This window comes from Danaus plexippus, chromosome Z, assembly GCF_018135715.1.
Source record: "Danaus plexippus chromosome Z, MEX_DaPlex, whole genome shotgun sequence".
Classification (NCBI taxonomy): Eukaryota; Metazoa; Arthropoda; class Insecta; order Lepidoptera; family Nymphalidae; genus Danaus; species Danaus plexippus.
The window spans coordinates 8978825-8999465 of NC_083559.1; the positions used below are offsets into that span (position 1 = coordinate 8978825).

At 30.8% G+C, this 20641-nt stretch overlaps 1 protein-coding gene and 2 long non-coding RNA genes across 6 annotated transcripts in view; 1 reads left to right on the forward strand and 2 right to left on the reverse strand.

Annotated features, from left to right (window-relative positions):
* Positions 1–20641, forward strand: part of LOC116777877 (glutamate receptor 1-like) — a 71688-nt gene that overhangs the window by 25151 nt on the left and 25896 nt on the right. For both annotated transcript variants that reach the window (XM_032671646.2, XM_032671645.2), the window contains exons 3-5: positions 2614–2741; positions 4160–4289; positions 19767–20020. In XM_032671646.2, the coding sequence (XP_032527537.1) occupies positions 2614–2741; positions 4160–4289; positions 19767–20020 (512 nt within the window). The remainder of the gene's footprint in view (positions 1–2613; positions 2742–4159; positions 4290–19766; positions 20021–20641) is intronic.
* On the reverse strand, positions 1731–11290 carry LOC133319993 (uncharacterized). Of its 3 annotated transcripts, XR_009753469.1 has the most exons (4): positions 10813–11290; positions 10172–10267; positions 10044–10071; positions 1731–2733 (listed from the first exon to the last, which is right to left on the reverse strand). It is a non-coding gene; the product is annotated as an uncharacterized LOC133319993 (long non-coding RNA). The 3 variants fall into 3 exon arrangements; XR_009753468.1 differs by lacking the exons at positions 10044–10071; positions 10172–10267; positions 10813–11290 and adding an exon at positions 4688–5073; XR_009753467.1 differs by lacking the exons at positions 10044–10071; positions 10172–10267; positions 10813–11290 and adding an exon at positions 4039–4306.
* LOC133319994 (uncharacterized) lies at positions 11376–12319 on the reverse strand. The gene is made up of 3 exons (XR_009753470.1): positions 12229–12319; positions 11682–11879; positions 11376–11574 (listed from the first exon to the last, which is right to left on the reverse strand). It is a non-coding gene; the product is annotated as an uncharacterized LOC133319994 (long non-coding RNA).

Genomic DNA, 20641 nt, shown 5'->3' on the forward strand with positions numbered 1-20641 from the left:
TCATCTTTCACGATTATTATTTGGTTATTATTTTCGACAGTACATAGCAGATTATTATGAAAAGCGTATATCTATACAGCCATTTAATCTGGGTGGAAAAACTCGACTTCAGGTTCACGGTCTTCTAAAGGATATCCATTCAAAAGAAACGGTAGAATTGTTGACATTGAGTGATTGGAGCTTTTTATTGATTTGATGATTGCTTGTAACTTTACTCATTTTCAATTTATAGCCCCTGGTATTAACACTGTAACAACTTAATATAAAAGGTATGAAAATTTCTCAAACTTTTGGACTTCCTTATTTAGTGCTATTAACACGTTTAAATGAGTAAAACTTTATAAATAATAAGTATTATAATTAAATTATTTATTACATAATACGTATTAACATGACTCTTTGTTATAAACTTTCTTTTTATAAGCGAAAAGTGTAGCAAAAACAAAAGAAGCTAGGGTTCTTTTAGCATTAAAATTCAAAGCCCTCATCCCACATAATATTAACCTCACCTAGTCATAAAAGCTTTATGGTGTGTATATGTAAAAGCTCCCTTTATCTCACAATTGATGCACAAGATACATTTCTAGGTAAAAAATGTAACATGACAAAATGTAAGATAAAATCACAAACTCGTCCCTGATAAGTTGATACTTTTAGATGTGTTTGTTTGCAAAATGGCTTTTAGACTTTTACGAAAATAAAAATAATATTGTGTCATTTACATTCTACATTTTAGTTTTTAGATTTTTTTAATATATTTAATTATTAATACGAATGTACCTATTCCCCTGTCTATATAAAATTATAATTAATTATTGAGTATCAACTGAACGGGGACAGACAAAGGTAATTTTTTAATATGCTCATTAAAAGTTTCAAACAATCCTTTTGTGAAAGCTGCTGTAAATACTGTTTCTTGACAAAAGCATCATCCTTATTGGCGTTTCTGGAAAAAACTTATCGTCTTAATGCTTTAATCCTCGGTCATTGCGTCTCAGAGATATCGCGGAAAGGCGAAAAATAACATAAGCTTCTGAAAAAAGGAACAATACAAAAATACTGTCTCGGAAATTAAAAGTAGAAACAAAAGCAAATCGCTTGTAAGGGGATGAGCGCCTATCCGCTGTAATGAGCAGTTTTTATATCCTGTGGTCTTGTCCTGAAGAATTTCAAAGAAATTTTTTATAATAATAGTCTGTCGCGATAACGTTTATGATTTTTAATTCAGCTAATAACTTAACAAATGTATTTTCAAAAACTAATTTTTAATTAAATTTTACACAAAAAAACTAAAAATGAGAGTCTACCTGTTATGTTCAATATATAAAATGAAAATTTTTATATCAATGTTCTTTTTTCATAAATAGTAAAGAATATCTTGTTTTTTAAGAACGCGCTTTATTGTCTTAGACCTTTTGATTTTGCGTTTTTTTTTTGTGTCATTGTAAGTACCAGCAATTCATCAATGATTAACTGACTCGCGTAATCGCTGCTTGCTATGACTACTGTGTTTTATGATACTCCTCTTACTCTACTTGATACTTGATACTATGACAGTTTTTATTTGACTGCTACCATAGATATATTTATGCCCTGCACGTTTTATATTATAATTCTATAAGCACTAGAGTTTAAGTCAAGTATTTTAAAAACCATCACATAGTTTATACATAATAGGTTCATTATTTTGGGTTAAGGAGTGGTATTCATTACGAAAAATAAAAAATAAAAACAATATATGATATATTCATATTTTACACGATAATTCAATAAAAATGGTCAAGGATAGAATATAATAGACATTTACCAAGATTCGCATCCTTGAAGAAAAAAGGTGAAAGGCAGATTAATTTTAAGACAATTCAATCTATTACAAAGTTCATTAAATTTCTCTCCAGTGACAGGCTTTTAGGGTAATTGTGTTAGAGTGTAATTACAGCAATGGAGGTGCGAGTCGGTTGGGAAATAATGTAATACGATGACCACTTTCTAAGACTTTTAGATAATTGAACGGCTTTTGTAACGATAAAAAAAGGCGTTAACTTTACTCGTAACCTGTTAGCTGAAATAAAAAATAAAATTTATCATGTACATTAAAAAGGCTAATCATTTGAATTTGATTGCTTAGGCAAGAAATTTATTATTCAGGTGACATTTTTGAATTCAGTAAAATTTACTTAATTTTACATTTATTTATTAAAAACCTTCAATGAAAACTTTTGACAGTTTGTTTGAGATCCAGACACTCTCGTTTTTATTGATTAATTTTTTTTCTACAAGTCAAAGAAAATTTCTTTAGAATCCCATTGGAGACATAACATAGATTCCAAATTTTAATCACTATACTACTTATACTACCACTTCATATAAATTATTGCTTAACCAATATTCAAATTCATTTATTTTAACATTTAAAAGTTTTAAAAAACCTTTAAGGATAGACTACTACATAAATATGTAGTTTACTACTAAATATTTAACTAACTTTGGAGATACTGAGATCGAAGCTGTTCTGTTTTTTAAACATTATTCTCAGTCATTCAATCTGAAAACCACAATCTTATCTATCTAACTATTTCAATTATCATAAATTGTATGTATCCTTGTCCGTAGTCTGCAACCAATTTGCGCGAGGTGTGTTTGCGATGCTGGGTGCAGTCACTCCGGAATCGTTTGATACCCTGCACTCCTACACCAACACATTTCAAATGCCGTTCGTTACACCGTGGTTTCCTGAAAAGGTAATATTTAGTCCTTAATATAGCAAGAAACAATATTGGGTTTTTTAATTACTTATTTATCTTCATTTTCGATAAATTCTGACCATATATTGTCCCAACTATAATAAGAAATAGATAATGAAGTTAAATTTCATATGATTATAAAATAAACAAATGCTTCTTATTTCTACATTAGTCAGAGTATAAAGATGAATAATTTAAATTCTCTAAAGCAGTATCTTCATACCATGCCCCCAAATTGATTGCTGTGACCGACCTGATGAAGTGACGACGTTACAAAAATTTTCAAAACATACTTTTTATTTAAAAATTTAAACCACAATTAGTATTGTTTTTAAGACAATTCACATAACTTTATTTGTAATAAAATAATGTAAGCGTGCTGAAAGCTTTATTAATACTTTAAAACAATAGATAATATTAAATTATAAGCCTCAGTGTATTCTTAAATCAAATGAAGTATTTGTTTTGATAAAATATCACCTTCCTAACGATTAGTCCAATTTTATACATGACAAGAATTGTTTAATTTGAAATAGAACAATTGTGAAACGAACAATTCACTAAGTTCCATTATCTTGAACATCATGTACGTGACAGTTATTGAACATTTTATTAAATATGCTGTGCAGTTCTGATCTTCTTCAACTCTCACATACATATATATAATGAAAATTTTGATTTTATAGTTAAAAATAATATAGAAAGATATCTAGGATAGACTTTAAAGAACAAAACATATAAACAGTGATAAAAACTTAAAACGAACAATACAAAATAATCTTAAATATTGCAGACGGTAAAGAATTTTATGACAATAACTACGAAGGATTTTCAATTCATAAATATTGAAAAACAAAGAATTGATTAAATCTTGCCCCAGAAAGGGTCCATATTTTGTCAAACCCGATAAAGCTGTGATAAACAGAACTTTAACATTTTCATTGTATACTTTTAATTATGGAATTCTCTAAAAAATTACCTTTTAAAAATAAAATATATACCTTAATGTCAACAAAAAGCTTTTGAAATATATCTTAGTTTATTGAGAAATATCTTAATTACTTTTTTTTCGAAAGCAGTTTCAACACATACTTTTTGAAATGGAAAAACATTAAGATTAATGTGTCACCGGCAAATTTGATTGATTACCATTATCCACTTAAATATCTTCCGGAAATTCTAGAAAATAATGTTCATAATTTCAATTCTACTCTAGAAAACCTTTCTATCAGACTAAATAAGTCAAGTAAGAAAGTTTTATTCTAAAATTCCTTTGAACAGATGACTTACGTACTTTTTATCACATCAGAAGTTTATTTGTTATTGACTAAGATGTTAAGATATTTGCGATGCGATGATTGCGATTTCGATGCACCCCTTTGTTTATAAGAAATTAATCTTATTTACGTCATCAGGTAATTCCGCCATCGTCGGGATTAATTGACCACGCGGTTAGCATGCGGCCGGATTACCACAGGGCAATCGTCGATACAATAGTACACTACGGATGGAAAGAAATCATTTACATCTATGACTCCCATGATGGTAAGTATTAATATAGTAGTTATTTATACTCAAAATTTATATTTGATGGATGGTAAAAACCAACATTACTATAATTTCCAAATCTCTTAGAGGCATTGGGTGTAATTTTAAGTAGACAGCTAAAATATTCCAAATGAAATATTGTATTTTTTAAGAATTACAACTCTGTGTTTTTGTATATTGTTTTTTTTATTCATTTAGACGTTACTGTGTCTTGTTTGTTATCTTAATACTCATTATTTTGTTAAAATTTTATGAAGACGACTAATTTATTTCCTTCAATTTGATTTTATTTCCTTTACATTTCGTTTTATCGTGAGGTACACATGGCAAGTTATATTCGTATGACCGTAGCTTTATGCCTGAAAGCATTAGGGTCATAATGCTCGAGTACTCACATGGTCCACCGTACAACTCCAGGGATTACAGAGAAGCTGACTCGTTCGATAATAAAATGTCGACTTGAAAGAGATTGCGGCTAAAACGGGAACGAACACTAATAGTCACAGCCGAGTCTAATGGTGTGCCTATCACCAATGGAACATCGCCAACTTTATTTAATTTGTTCGAACATTGTATTCGAAACTTGATAACTAAACCCTAAATATAATGACATAATTATGGTTTGGTTTAAAGTGGGTACTCGTTAAGATAGTAGAGTTCAAAAAAAAATAATAAGTAAAAGTAATCTTTTGCCAGTTTTATTCATAAGTATTGATATTTTTAGCAAAAAAAAAAAAACAAGTATAATGGTTTATAACAGCTCGGCGAAGAAGTAGTTCTTTAGAACTTAAAAATAGCTCGTGTTTAATGCGACGATAACCACGATATAAAATAATTAAAAATTTTAATTATATTTTTTGCCTCTATATAATGTTATAAACCTATTTCATACAAAAGTCAACCTAAAACGGACCAATGAATAGGTACATATCTAACAAATGCTGCCCTGAGAACTTGGGAGGTGGGATACTTTCAAGGGAAATGCTGTTTTGATTAGAAAAATAGAATTTATATAAAACTAACCATTACGATATTATATACACGCGTATTTATTTTCAGATTTTATGCGACGTTTGACTTACTTTTTAGAAATCTTGATTATAGAAAAACAAATAAAAAGTATCGGACGGTTCGTCTAAATGTACTCCAAGAGCATTTCATATCGCATGAGTAAAAATAAAATTATAATTATATTTCAACAATGACTATGATATAATTTTAAACATAACTTCATTCATTTTATTTAGATATGTTACTAAAAAAATTTGACTTCAATTCATTTTCAAATCATTCTATCTTTATTCAAGCTCCTGTGGGGCTTTGTATGTAAGAATATTTATAGACAAGAGCTGAACACCTCACTAGCCAACTTACTAGTTCAAGTTATGGAGCGCGTCAATTTATAGTCAATGAGTTGCTATACATGATCCCTATATGAACACTAAAAGTTTTGCTTATGTATTTGTTAGAACCACCTACAAAGATGTCCTTATACACTAAACGCAATAAATGTCTAGTTGCGACATCACATAATAGTTTAGCGCTACGACATAATAGACGACGATTATTCAATTTATAACCTCTCTTAAAGTCTTATTTGACACGAACAGGTAGAGTTAAATGAAATTCCGTGATTCATACTTTACATCGTCTCTCATTTTATTCAGACATAATATTAGTAAAAATTATATATTTATGAACCTGTTTATATGAAGAAAACGAATTTAACGTGGTTTTGCACCTACAGGTAAAGAAAAAACAGCAATATAGAATAATACCATGCAACATTATATCTTCAAACTCGGACATGTTTAGGATATTGGTAATTTATACATGTACTTGCATTTATAGCACGTATACACATACACTAGTTGAATACTTATATCTATCTAATTGTTAATAGTAATACCTATCACATCTTTACATTTTAGTTATAAAACATTGATAGTTAATCATATAAGTTATATATACTTCATTTGTAAAAAATCTAAATACTCATTAGCCAACCAACAAGACAGCATATTTTGTTGATGTGACAAAGAATCGGATATAATTTTTAAGCAGTAAAGACTAAGTGAATTATTTTTTATAGCAGAATTATATAATAGTCATGTCTGTATTTAAATGCAATATTTATCTTCAGTGGTTCGGATCAGACAACTTATTTATTGAACTGTTTTGAAATAGTTTGCACTCTGAGCTGTCTTTGTGGTCTCGCTTTGTTCTTTAAGTAAAGCAAACGATGTACCACTTTTATTGTGGTTATATATTATTCCTTCTAGTTTTCTGTATTTACAGTATTAATTTAAATTCAATTTATATTTTGATTTCACAATTATATTTCAAGTCATTATACATCAAAAATATACATAAAAATAAATATACATTCAGTCAAATATTTTTTAAACCTAAATACTTCAATAAAAATTTTATCTGCGGAAAAACTATTTAGAATTTAAGATTTTTTTCTTCACATAAATAAGTACAAAATTATTTGATGATGAAATTCAAACTGACTAGAATTTAATAATTATTAAATTCTAACATAAAACACTCATTCTAGACAATTTTAGACAAAACTGAAAGGCATCTTTACCAAAACATATATCAGGAAATATTATCAACAATAAATATCGTGAATTTTTCCAAAAAAATTTCGTTATTATTAAATAAAATTCTACTCTAAAAGTTTTTATTTAAATATCGAACCCAGGGAGTTTAGCAAAAATGAAACGTATAAATATTGAAAACTTGTTTATACAGAAGCGACAGCGTTAGGTTTTAGTTCTGCCGGAGGTTATATTCGGTAATCGTGCGGTTTACGGCCCTCTATGGGGCCCCTGTTTGGGCACCAAACCAAAGTCGGCAGCCAGCTCGTGCCCTGATCGCGTCCCAGAGGGTCGCGAAAATTCGGATATTCCGTGGGTATCGCTCGATCTCCTGAGAGGAAGCGAACCTCCTTGACAGATAATCGCCATGGGATCTAGAGCCGAAAGCGCTCACGCAAGTATTCAGTTTGCGTACTGAAGCCTGTCACCAGGGCCAAACTCCGCACCGGATCAGTAAGACCCCTCTTTAAGGAATGGCTGAAGAGACGCCTTGGCGTTTTTACCCTCCGCCTGATGTACTAGCTTACCAAGCATGAAAGTTTCGGGAGGTAAATGTTTCGGACTCTGAGGTAGGAAACATATGGGTGTTATCATTACGGTGGCGGAGTGCCCAGCTTGGGCTGATCACCGCCGTATTCTTAGAGTAGCGATCGGCGGCTTTGACCTCTCACGCCCGACCTGACTTTAGGCCATGGTGCGGAGCGAGAGTTACTTTGAAGCTGTATTCTCCTTCTGCGAAGCAATCATGCTAACTAAGGAGGATGCGGCGCGCGTGAGGGATCGACTTTTCTCACACCCCAGCTACCGCAGGAGACGCTACGAGCATTGGGGATCAAGCTGGGATGTCAAACTGGGTCTCGAATGTAAGCGCAATGATGTACCGCTGTCTGGCTCGGCGCAGAAGGTACGGGGGTTTCTAGTCAGAAAAAGTCTGACACTCCTTCTTGCCCCACTCAGACCCAGAAGGGTCAAATGATGATTTTCCCGCTTTAAAAAAATATTAAATTTATTTTTTATTTCTCAGTTTTTATCAATTAATTTGTTTATAAATTATTAAGATGATTGAAGGGTAATTAATACAGTTCTCTCAAAACAGCAATATAACTCCGGTTAATTGCAACTACCACTATTGATGTGTTATAACTTTATACAGCCTTAAAACCTGGATCTTATTAGAGCCAACGTCCAACGATCGTACCTATAATGAATTCAAGTACAATTATTTTCTGCACACATCAATCAATAAAGAACGCTGATTTAATAAAGTTCTTCTGCGACGGCGGTAATGTTTTGGATCAACTGGATATTTACTACTACATCTTGAAGATATTAATAAACTTTTCCGTTCAACAATTCTTATTTCCCCAGTCAATGACACAGTGTTGTAATTTCCTACTTTCAAGAAGATCTACCTAGTTGACATTGGACAGGGAGCGATGGGAATTCGCAGATAACCTTGCTTTTGAAAAGTCCCTGTTTTAATAAAAATACTATCACAATTACGCTAAATAAATTTTCTATTCACATCTTGGCCACCTTTACAAATTGCTATAACTCAAAGATATTAAAAATCGCCTTTAAGTAGACAGTGTCAATATTTTACAAAGTAATTTATTTCACTGTGAATATTTTTTACAAATAAATGTAGAAATTGACTATTTGACTATATCATACTCATGCGCTGATAATATTATTTTGAGTAATTTTGGAAACACAAAAATTATAACTTTTGTTTATCAAAGTATTTCTTATTGTTATTTGTAAATAAAAAAATAACTTTTATGAAAAAATATTCGAGTTATATAATAATAGAATTGATATTGCTACGAAATATAATACAAATCCACTTCGTGATATTAAATGCTTTCAAACCATCATATTATATTAAGAAATATATTTCTACTTTACTCTTATATTGCTTTTTATCATTCATTGCTCATATGCTATTAGTTTTTCGTATACAAATGTGATGTTGAATTTGTATACCTGTTATTATGTTATCCGTTTCGTCTAAGTTTTCTCATACAATTCTCTTTTACCCGCCAGCTACCATTTGATTTCATTACCCGATAAGCTGGAGATAAAACATTGTATATCCAAACGTATAGAGGTATGCATAGCAAGTACCGAGACGATATCGGCATTCAATTTATTCAGGGGATGCAAGCAAACTGTACACAGTAAGTCACACATTGCTCGAGCTCCGGGATATGGCAGGCATTCAGAAGCATTTTGAAATGTCTTTCGCAAATGCACATAATACTATACCAGCCTTCTTAAACTCGAATTTTATTATGAGAATATTTTGTCATATCAACACAAATACAGCTTATAAGACGAGCTTAAAGTTGGAAATACTGCCGTAAATTTTTATCGAATTATAAATAAATTAGAAAATAAATTTATTTTTATTGTATTGATATAAAATATAAATTTAAAAGAATGTGCCCGTAAATATAACAAGCGAAGCAATGAATCCAAACAAGATATATTCAAATTAGTGTAATTATATCCTCACTCGTAGCATCAAGTAACTCGGGTAATGTAGAAATGGGAATTTATTGAAAACAACCTTGGTATTGATATTAACGTCCTGTTGTAAATTTTAGGGCGAGGAACCTTGAACGGTGACTTAAAATAACTACTTGTTTAAATAGTACTTAGTTTTGATTAAGCTTGGCGATATAAAAACACGAATTTTGAGACAAAATTGACACATTTTTATAGTTTTTAATAAAATTTTTGAATCTTAACGGTTTTCGCTTTATTAAGAGAATTGATATAAAGACAAAAAATAATTAATACGTACCGTTTTTCATTATTGTAATATTTGTTTTTTTTAACATTGGGACTTATTATAAATAATAGCTATACAGTTCTTGATTTTTTTCAATTCATGAAGTTTAAATCATTGTTATAATTGAGAAATGTAAACAACATATAGAGAATTTTCTAAACTATTAAACTTTATGGAACACAATTAGCTTGATTAAAAACAACTCTCTTGTAAATCCTAAGAACATTGCAGGTATCGATTACATTAACTTGTGCTCAGGTGGCTCTTAGTTCAAGGACCAGAGTGAAGGGTTATAGGCGAAGTTACATTAATTTTAACTTATAAACAATAATGAACATTAATTACCTTCACGGAACATGATTTTCCCCTGCTCCTAGTAAAGTATTAAGTTTTGATTATAATATAGAAGCTTGGTGAATTAATTTAAACAAAATACATATATAAATTACAAATACATTTGTATGTATACGTACATATGACCCTTGATTTTGCATTTAGGTGTGGTCGTTTTGATAAATATAGTGATCATATATTCTTCATCTCTATAACCGTTATGATTTCATGCTTTTCTGAAATATTATAGTGGTGTTATTAATGAATTATTAACAAAAAAACTATTTAAATATTAAAAACAAATACTTAATTCGAATTTATATTCTCTCATCTACTTACGCTAACGCATCATATATATTTCTTTAGTTTCTCAATAAAAATACTGCTTCAAAAAAATTTATACACAAATTGGCACTTGATAAATTTTTAATATATATTTTTTTATATATAATAATTTTTAAGCTAGTATCTTATCATTGACAATACTAAATTGGTATTAATGAATTTTGTATACAAGTGTTTTTGTAATTTTATATTATAATTGTACTATATATGAATATATGTTCTTTATTGTACATAAAAAATACATATAAAAGAACAGCACAAAAGACTGAAAGTACAAAAGGTGACCTTATCGCTAAGAGCGATTACTTCTACAGAACCCTAGAGGAATGGGAGATATGAATTTCATTAATTTATATTATTTAACTACCTGACCCGGCAGATTATCATCATCGATCGATAAATAAAAGACATAAACTTTTATATACAATAAACTTACAAAACACAGTTTTCTTTAAATACTGGCTATTCATAGATTTTCAATTTGTTATTGAAAAATACACAGTTATCATACAATTCTGATCAATTATATCTTTTGTTTTGTTTTGTGGTGCGTAAATAAACTCTTGGGTATCGCTTTGAACATTTTCAGTCAAACATACAGGATGAGTTATAGTTGAAAACTTTCCAAGGTCTATTTGCTTGGGACCCAAGATTGCATGCAGTAGTTACTGCATGCAATCTTGGGTCGACTGTTTTATCAGAAATTCCAGCTAAAATTAATGAATCAATCTCATCTAGTCTTATTTTGTCTACTAATCTGACTAAATTCTACAAAGTACATCCAATAACGGACTTGGCCACACAGGCGATGCTGATAAAAAGCTGATAAAAAAGTAGTTGACATTTCAAAATATTACATATTTCACCATATAAATGAAGAGACTATTCATAGCACTAACTTTTTTTGTTAGTTCAAGTACCTGCAATCAAAAATAAATATTTTTAAAATTATTATTTCGATTAAAATTAATTTAAAAATATTATGTAACCTACTATATTGATATTAATATGGTATCCTTTTATCCTTGTCAGAAGATGAAATCACATTGCAAACGCATCATAAGTCCATTGGTGTAGAGCGTTGTTGTTGTTGTTGTTTAATTAATTTTTCCGACGATGTAGCATAATCTCTCTAGATTATAAACTTTCTCCCACAGTAACAACAGCCACTTCGTAAATGGTAGGTGAATTAAACATCCTTGTTGGTTCGCCAGCAAGGGTTTTGTCAGCAAAATGAAAATATTATGGTTATATATTATATTATGTCTATCAAATGCTATCGATCCAATGCTATTTCGAACATACTTGCTAAATTTTTGTTCTGATAAAGGAACATTTGTAATTATTGGACACTAGTTCCATCCACACGCGAATTGTGAGAACAATACTTATCGACTTCCCCATTTGAATTGTTGATCTGTTGATCTATCGCTCCTTAAAGAAAGCTATTCTTACAGAGTAATGTATTTATTTTCTATATCTATATTTCTCGCGTCATCAGAGCTGTAACCAAAAAGCTTTTTGCGTGCACGTAACAGTAAAGTGTCAGTATCACAAAAGATCAACAAAAGAGAGCACATAACTTGAAATGTCCCTATTAGAAAGAATCACCGAAATAGAGAGTATTCTCGCACATGTAGCGGTAATCGCGACTCACAAATTTAGAAGGATGTATTCTTTTTCTAAAGTATTGGCCAACAGTCGACGTAGAGGATGGATCGACATATTAGTTGATTCTCGTTTGTCCAATATTATGGTTTCGTTTAAATTTTTTTTTGTGACAAAACTTAAGACTTAGCAATCTACATGAAAATAATTTTAAAGATATTTAACAATTTTCATATATATTTACCTTTAAAACCTTCTCTGGACTTCGACAAATAATTCAAGTCCAAAATTACCCAAATTGGTCCATCCGTCCATTCTTGAGTTTTTATTCAATCTATAAATAAAAGATATACTTGTGTTATTATTACATGTTTATAAAATGTATAAAAAGTGTACAAAAATTTCTTAATGCTTATATAAATAGACAGAAGAATCATAAAAAGGTCAGGTGAGAAAGAATTTCTTAACCTTGTCTCTGAAAAAAGACAGTAAATGATCTAGTTTCCTTCACAGAAAACGGCAACTAATACAAAAACCTGACAGTTTGTTAAGAAATTTGTGTAGTATTAGTAAAACCAACTTTGCGTAGTGTTGGACGTAAAGCGAAAATAACATTGAATGGTAAGACTAGCAATTTAATAGGTTTGTAGTCCACTAAGGAACAGTAACGTTTTTACTTCTTAGCTGGAATACTTCACATTTCAGTGGTATCAAAAAGCTATATAAATGTTGGATGATATGACATGCGGATACACTGCTAGACTTAGACCCAGTTTCACCAAACTCTCAAAAATATAATTCTCCCCCAAAATATTTACGTCCTATGATGAAAAATTTAGTTCTTGTTATAAGACAACCAATTTGAGGTAATTGCGTTTAACATGACATGTTTTGCAGCGACGCACCGCTTTATCCTATGATCTTATATATCCCTCGATACGTCACTTGTTTGCTTATGAGACCAAATTTTATATATCGTTGATTCAAATATTTGGCACACAAAAAACTTTCTTTTCAGTTTACTAGCTAAAAACTATCCAAATAGTATAAATTTATTGGCATAAATTGGTTTCAAGCTATAAGTGAAAAAAAGATTACCTAATTTGCTATATCAAAGAAAAGCCGGGGGCAACATTTTTCATCATATGAAAAGGAAATTTTAATTTATCTTATTAATAAATACAAGGGAAAAGTCGAAAAAAAAAATATTGCGTTACTATGCCTACAAAAGCAGGGATTGGAATTGACATTTGATTTTTGACAATACAATAGATGAACAGTCCACCAGCTATTTGACGGACCCCAAGATCAGGAATTAATATTAATGTCTTGTTAAGACATTTAAACAGACATTACTCCATTACGTATTTTACTAGTGACATCACAAAAACCATTACATAATAATAAATTTTATGTTTGCTCAATATCAGTACCGTGGCTGTATCAATATAGAGGCATGGTAAGGCGTACGTCGAAAGGCTTAGTGTATGCAAAGGAAAATGAAGAGATCAAATGTTCCCTAGACCTTTTGAACCAACAAACAGGGATTTATTTTAAAGTATTAGAATAAATCTTAAAAATTTATATTTTAAATAATTTTTTTCCCGTTATTTATTATTCGTTATGTATGCTTAAAGAAGGAAGCGTAATGCTTCATCTGCCTGAGAGCAAGGTCTACAATGTAAGGACAGAGGCCCCTGCCTCGATTAGTTCAATAGTAGAAAAGGTATAAAGCAGTTAAGTTGTGCAATTCCTGAGCACTCTCCAAATCTTATGTCATAACAACAAGCTAGATATTTTACGACTGGGACTCAAGATTGACAAGATAGATTTTATTAAAACTTGATATTAAACTTCTATTTGCAATGATTCTCCATAGAGTCAAAAGCTGTGAAGTGACCCTAGATACAAACCGCTTAAAAGTGACAGCAGTATTTCACACACGATTAGACCTGTGCTGTGTAGTGACAAAGAAACTATCCCGGTCTAAGGTAATGTACCGAAGTTTTGTAAAGACACCAAATTTCCTTCAGTCTTTTTTTTATAAAAGGGAAAATCATCATATGACCGCTCTTGTCCTGGGTGGGGCAAAAGGGAGTGTCAGGCTCTTACTGACTAAAAACCCCCGTACCTTCTCCTGCTCTGAGCCAGGCCGCGGTAAATCATTGCGCTTGCACCCGCAATCCGGCTTGGCAACGGCTCTAGAGCCCCATCTGTGGTGGTCTGATGGCTCCTTGAGGCGGTTGTGGTACGCTACGCGCCATACGCTTACGTCTGGTTCTGATCGGGCGACAAGCTACCCTTGCTCACCGTCCGCAGACCCGCGCTTACGGTGGCTGGAGATCGTCTCGTGATCCCCAACGCCTGTTACGTTCCCTGCGGCGGCTAACTTTGTAGTTTTTAAGTAACATAGAAAACCATTTCCAGCCTCATTACCTCTATTTTTATCCTCGCTGGTTCAATAGCTGCATATATACCAATCCACAATTATACTTCTATTTGCAAAATCAAAAACACCCGGTTATATGAGCTTGATAATGCCTAGCATAAAACAAATTGCAGAGAAGACACACCCTTCAGGAATATCGTGTTGGCTCTTGACTGTGTTGAATCCACATTAATAGGTTCTCATAGAGCACGTTCCCTCAAAAGGTCAAAAATTTATAGTAGACTTATGTTTTTGGACAACCAAGTTCAGCAAAATCGGTATTGTTATCATCGGTATGGTCATTGAGAAGATCATCACTCCTAGTTGTGTAACGAGATACCTACTCAATTATAATTTCACCATTCAAGTCGACTGTTTTTGTCGAAATGCGTATTATCCATCACTGGGAAGATCCGTATTAACAATCCTTCTATAAGTTATAGTTAATGTCCGTTAATATACGTTCTGTAATTTTAAAGCCTATAGAGGTAATCGAAATCAAACGGTTATTAGCTGGGCCAGCATGGCTTTCTATTTTAGGTACATGTACCACGTTGTGAAGTTTCCAAGACTTAGGCATTTTAACAGTTATTTCAGAGCAGGAGACAGCTCAGGTATACAGATGTCTTAAATCCTATGGCTAGACTACCATCAAGCCCACTAACTTTATTTACTTAAAATAAAAAGCATGTAAAAAGACGCAAAGTTCTCAGTACTTGTACATCCGGCATCCATGTACCTTCATTTACTCATTCTCTCCCAGGCCGGTCAGTTAGCTTATAAATGAACAGGAAGCCATGATGGTGGACACTAAAGTCTCCAAAATATACCAATTCCGCTGTAGGTTGCTAAAGGAAACATCCGCCTGAATGGGTCTTTCAAATAATCTGTCAGTTTTCTGGTCTGCGTTTGGTAAACACCAGCTATTTTGTTCACACCGGTGTCCAGTAGCATAAAGGCTTGAAAATTTCTGGCATGTAATGTGACTGGGCCGCTGACAGCATGTCTTGGCATAAGGAAAATACAGAAATATCTTGGTACACTAATTTACATTATAATCGAGTATGTATTTTGTGTATATGAAATACGCCACGTGTACAGTAAAAAGAATCTGCTGCTATCTTACAAAAAGAAACACTAGATTTTTGTGGTCTGGCATTACAGTGTAGATCACTAATGTAAGTGCACTTTGAATTTACACTCGGCTTAAATTTTAAGGGAACTGTTTAGATCCATCCTCCATACAACTCATCATGAGACAACATACCAGTACTCAATGATGCGGTTGGCGGCTTGGCTTTGTCTGATGAGTAGTATGAAGGCCAACATGAACAATAAAGCATTTTTTAAAAAATCTTATAATTGCATAAAGATCTGTTCTAGCAGGATATTGATAAATTAAATTTTTTATAGTATATTTTAAATTTGTTTTAAATTCTTTTGCAAGTTCCCATCATGAAGATTTTTCTAATTCGTAAATAAATGTTAGATTATATATGTAAACCAAACATACAAGAAACTGAAAAACTAACTTTTAATATTATCCAAATAACATGATAACTTCAAAACAATTTGAACAACAATATAAGTCCAAGTAAAAAATATCCAAAGAAACTTGATTGGTTTTTAATGTCATTTACACCATTTTGTCAATTTAGATGTGGGACAAAATTACTTTTCATTTTTTTAAGATCCTATAGAGTGAATTTAAATATGTAATAATACAGTTATGGATATTTTTACGAAAGGTGCCTTATATTTAAAAATGTTTTTTTACTGGCCACTGACTACCAACCTTTCATGACTACAAAAATTATCTTTACAAATGCAATGCTCACTACATTTACCCACCCTATCAATTATATAGTATATTTTTATGATATTAAGCCGGGCTTTTTTAATTATTAATCAATAATTTTTTTTTTATTATTTTCAACTAAGACATGTATATATATATATATATATATATATATATATATATATTAAAAGGACATGTCTTAGTTGAAAATAAAAATATATGTATATAACATTTTGGCAGCTAGCGCACGGCTCAAATTATTATTTCCATTCCTTCATATTGTAGGAAAAATATTTTTTCTATTTGATACATATTTTTTAAAGAAGTAACCGATTAGCAGATATATATAACTTTCTCTCAAATTACTTTGTCAATAATTACCAAATTTTATTACAAATTCAATATAAATATATCTGAGGAAAGCAATGACGATCTTGAGAATACGCGGGAATGAAAATTTATTTGAAAATATTTCCTTCGTACAATTGACACTAAATGATCCGAAAAACTTAATCAAACTCAATTATGACGTTAAATATTCTATGCTTGAATAAAAGCATTAAGATGCTCAAACAAGCTTAAGTATGGCAGATCTTGTACATTCTTAAATTATTAATACAGTTTAAACTTCGATAACTTTCATCTCGTAGAAAATAATTTAATTCAAAGAGTTATGAGTTTCACAGAATATAATTTAAAGTGGTGCTATATTCAATTTGAATATAGGTATGGTGTTTAATGTCTTGTTTAGATTAAGTGTACTAAAATAACAAAATTTTTGTAAATGCTATGTATTTAGGGTGAAAATTTTGCTTTTACTTGTTATCGTTTCACGAAGGCCTTCCAGTTTCAATATGGAAGATTTACCGATAGAGGCATTCTATTCACCAATTTGTTCCATCTACTAGCCACCATAATCGATTACCATAGTCATTGTTAGTAAATATTTAATGCATATAAAAGATATTAATGGAACACCGACGTCAACTGATGTAACATGTATACAACACTACTTGACGTATACTCGACATCAAATCGTGATAGTGTATGTACCATTCGCAAACACTATTAGATTATAGATTTGAAACTTTTCCAAAATATGATGAGTACTTCTAGTCGTTTGCTATAATAAACACGTATTTGTTAGTAAAACTATGAATAATGGTATAATATTAAGAAGTATACGATTTAGTACAGTTTAACCACAGTTTTATAAATGTTTTTGCATTTCAAAAATACAATTTTATATCAAAACTTTTTTGTTTTCCTAAATTATTCTCATCTTGCTATAGTCTCGTCAACAACAACTGTTTTCCACAACAATTTACCTAAGGTGAACAAACCGCAAAGCCGTAGCCGCAAAGCGACGAAAATGCTTTTAATTCCTGCCTTTACGACCCGTAATTACAGCTATTTAATAAGTTTCGTATTTAATAAAACTTTATGATCGCCGAGCGAGGTGATTACGAAAATCGACTTCCATTACTGACGATCGTAAATAATACGTGACGATAATGTTATTTAAATTCAATTGTGTCCACTTTTAAAAGTTATTTTGTTTGTATGGAGTATCTAATAAAGTAAATTACAACTATATTATTTTCTGAAAGATAAGCTTTTAAATGTTTCTAACGTCACAGATCACGCAGTTCTGTTCATTTTGTTCACGACATTGAAAGTTGTTTTGTATTGAACAATAGTTTTTAAAAAGGGAAATATTTTCGTCTAACTAACTTAGTTAAATATTATAATTAAAATATTTTTTTTAAAAAAGGAGTATTAAATTATTTTACCATTTTCAAATCGTAAAACGACATGCATATATTTTAAAGTTCAATGTTTTGTAATATCAGATGATAATACTTTTTATCATAACTATAGTCTGAATTCCAATTAGGAAACAACGCAAAGAAATCCTATCGGTTCTTATTAACGTTGCAAATGCTAATATAAGCATTGAATAAAAAACCTATCTTTACTATTCCCATGTCGTAATACTTCTATTATAATATTATAATTTTTATGACATGATACCAAGCCAAAATAAAGTATTTTTGATCAAACTACTTGTAATAAACAGTAAAGTGGACCAAGCGTGTTAATATAATGAAAAAGGCACAAAAAGGACAATAAGTTTATAACTAATGTTGCCCAGCTGACGTCACATGCCATTAGTCGAGTGGTGACAGAAACCTCAAGGGTCACGGGTTCAAACGCGTCACATGTTGCAAATAGTCCGGCATCAGAAACTTTCACCACGCTACCCGCACATTTGTCTCTTAACATCGAAACAGTTTGGAATTAAAGGATTAAGAATTGAATTTATTTATTGAATTTGAAGAAATGAAACATTTTGAGCTTAGAAACTAAATAACCTGCGCCTACCAGAAGATAATAATATTAAAAGAATAAAACTTCTTCTATATCACACTTGTTTATGTTGGCTAAAATATTTTCTTTACTATTTTTAATTGAAACTCTGAGAAAATATATAACACTGATAATTGAAGGTCTTATTTTTCCAAATAAGCTAGTTTGAACCATACTTTTTTTCTTCCTTTTTATGATTTTTATTTTTAAAATTAGAAACATTTACATCTTTTAATGCTTATCCATAAACCTTGATAAACATTTCTAAAATTACGTTATTCAACGATACTTTAGTGAAACTTTCGTCTACATTATCTTACTCTGTGGTTTTCGAGAGAAAAAAGCTTACAATTCCGCGCCTCAAAGTAACGTACCACGTATATAATATATAAAAGCAAAGCTTTTCTACAGAAAACAGATTTTATTTTTTGCCTCTTCGAAGCACACATTGTCCTTTTTTCGTATCGCTTATTTTATATGGGGCGTTTAATTCGATAAAATGCGTGCGGCCTTCAATTGGTTTAGGAATATTGGCAAATAGATGTAGCCGGCTGTTATATACACAAGAATACGGTTGTGAAAATCTTAAAGTTTTTCAAAAGGTTTATTTCGAATTTATTTAAAATACCAACAGTTTTTTGGCAGTATTTATTTATGCTACATAAATTTATTAAAATCTATATTTTCCAACTCTTGTAATTCCTAAAAGATTTTCCTTCATTTTTAATTTATTGTTTGATTATTAATTTAGGTAAAATTATTTTAGCCTTACGTCTTTTATCATAATAAATTTTATTAGTTCATTTAATTTACAATTATACGTGGAGAATTGCAGAAACCCAAAACATTAGTATTTTTTTAATTGATATATCACATTAATCTCTAAACATTAACCTAGCAAATGTTTTTATTTTTTACATTTATAAAGTTTGAGAATGTAAAAAACGATGCTCTAAATTACCTTTGAAACAAAGTTCAATTGGCCCTTTCAGTTTATAGATAAGATGCTTCGAAATGGAAGTGTTTTTACATTACAGTCATCTTATAAGATAGAGTTAATTTCGTTCAATTAATTATAATTAAAATTAATTTTTAAAATAAATGTTTTTATCTACAATAATAAAGACGACTATTGTTACTTACAATGTTTATTGATAACATTTTTTTTCATTCCTCTTTTTTATAGGCTTACTGCGCTTACAACAACTGTATCAGACAATGCAGCCTGGCAGAACAGCATTTAAAATATCCTTAGTAAAACGCATATACAATGCATCCGACGCAATGGATTTCCTTTTAGCATTGGAACAATACGACCGGTGGAGTAACAAGCGTATAGTACTGGACTGCAACGCTAAAAATGCAAAAAGTATTCTTGTGGAACACGTACGAAAAGTACAGTTAGGCCGTCGGACTTACCATTACATGCTGAGCGGACTGGTCAGTTATCTTGAATTATTAATAGTCCTAAAGTAATCATAGTCAAATTAAGAAGACGCTGGATTCAATATTATACTATGTGCTCTTAATTCTTGACCATAATGTATATAAATTTTGAAAATATTAATGAATAATAATAAATTTTAATAATGCACCATCACAATAACTCAACGTAAGGTCAATCACTCAATGTCATTTACTTTCCTTTAAGATCTTTTGACTTATTTATAAATATTTAAGATACAAGTATTCCAATAATCTGCATACTATTTTATCTACTTTCAAAAGTCAAATGAAACTAATGGTTGTCGCATTATACTTTGCGTATTTTATTTTTTTTAAAAACTACATACTTCCTAATTGTCTCAGACACAGACACACAGACAGACATTCACATCTCGTCTGCCCGTTATCACGGTTCCTGCAAAGTAACCACAACGTCGCGTCGGGAGTATGTAGTTAATAAAATAATAAAATACGCATAGAATAATCCGAAAAATATTTGTTTCATTTAAATGAATACCCGCGAAAGTCTTAGATGTCATAAAAAAAGTCAGTTCAAAATTCACTTAAGAAATAATTTTAATTCAATACTCAACACTAACGAGACACTAACAGGAC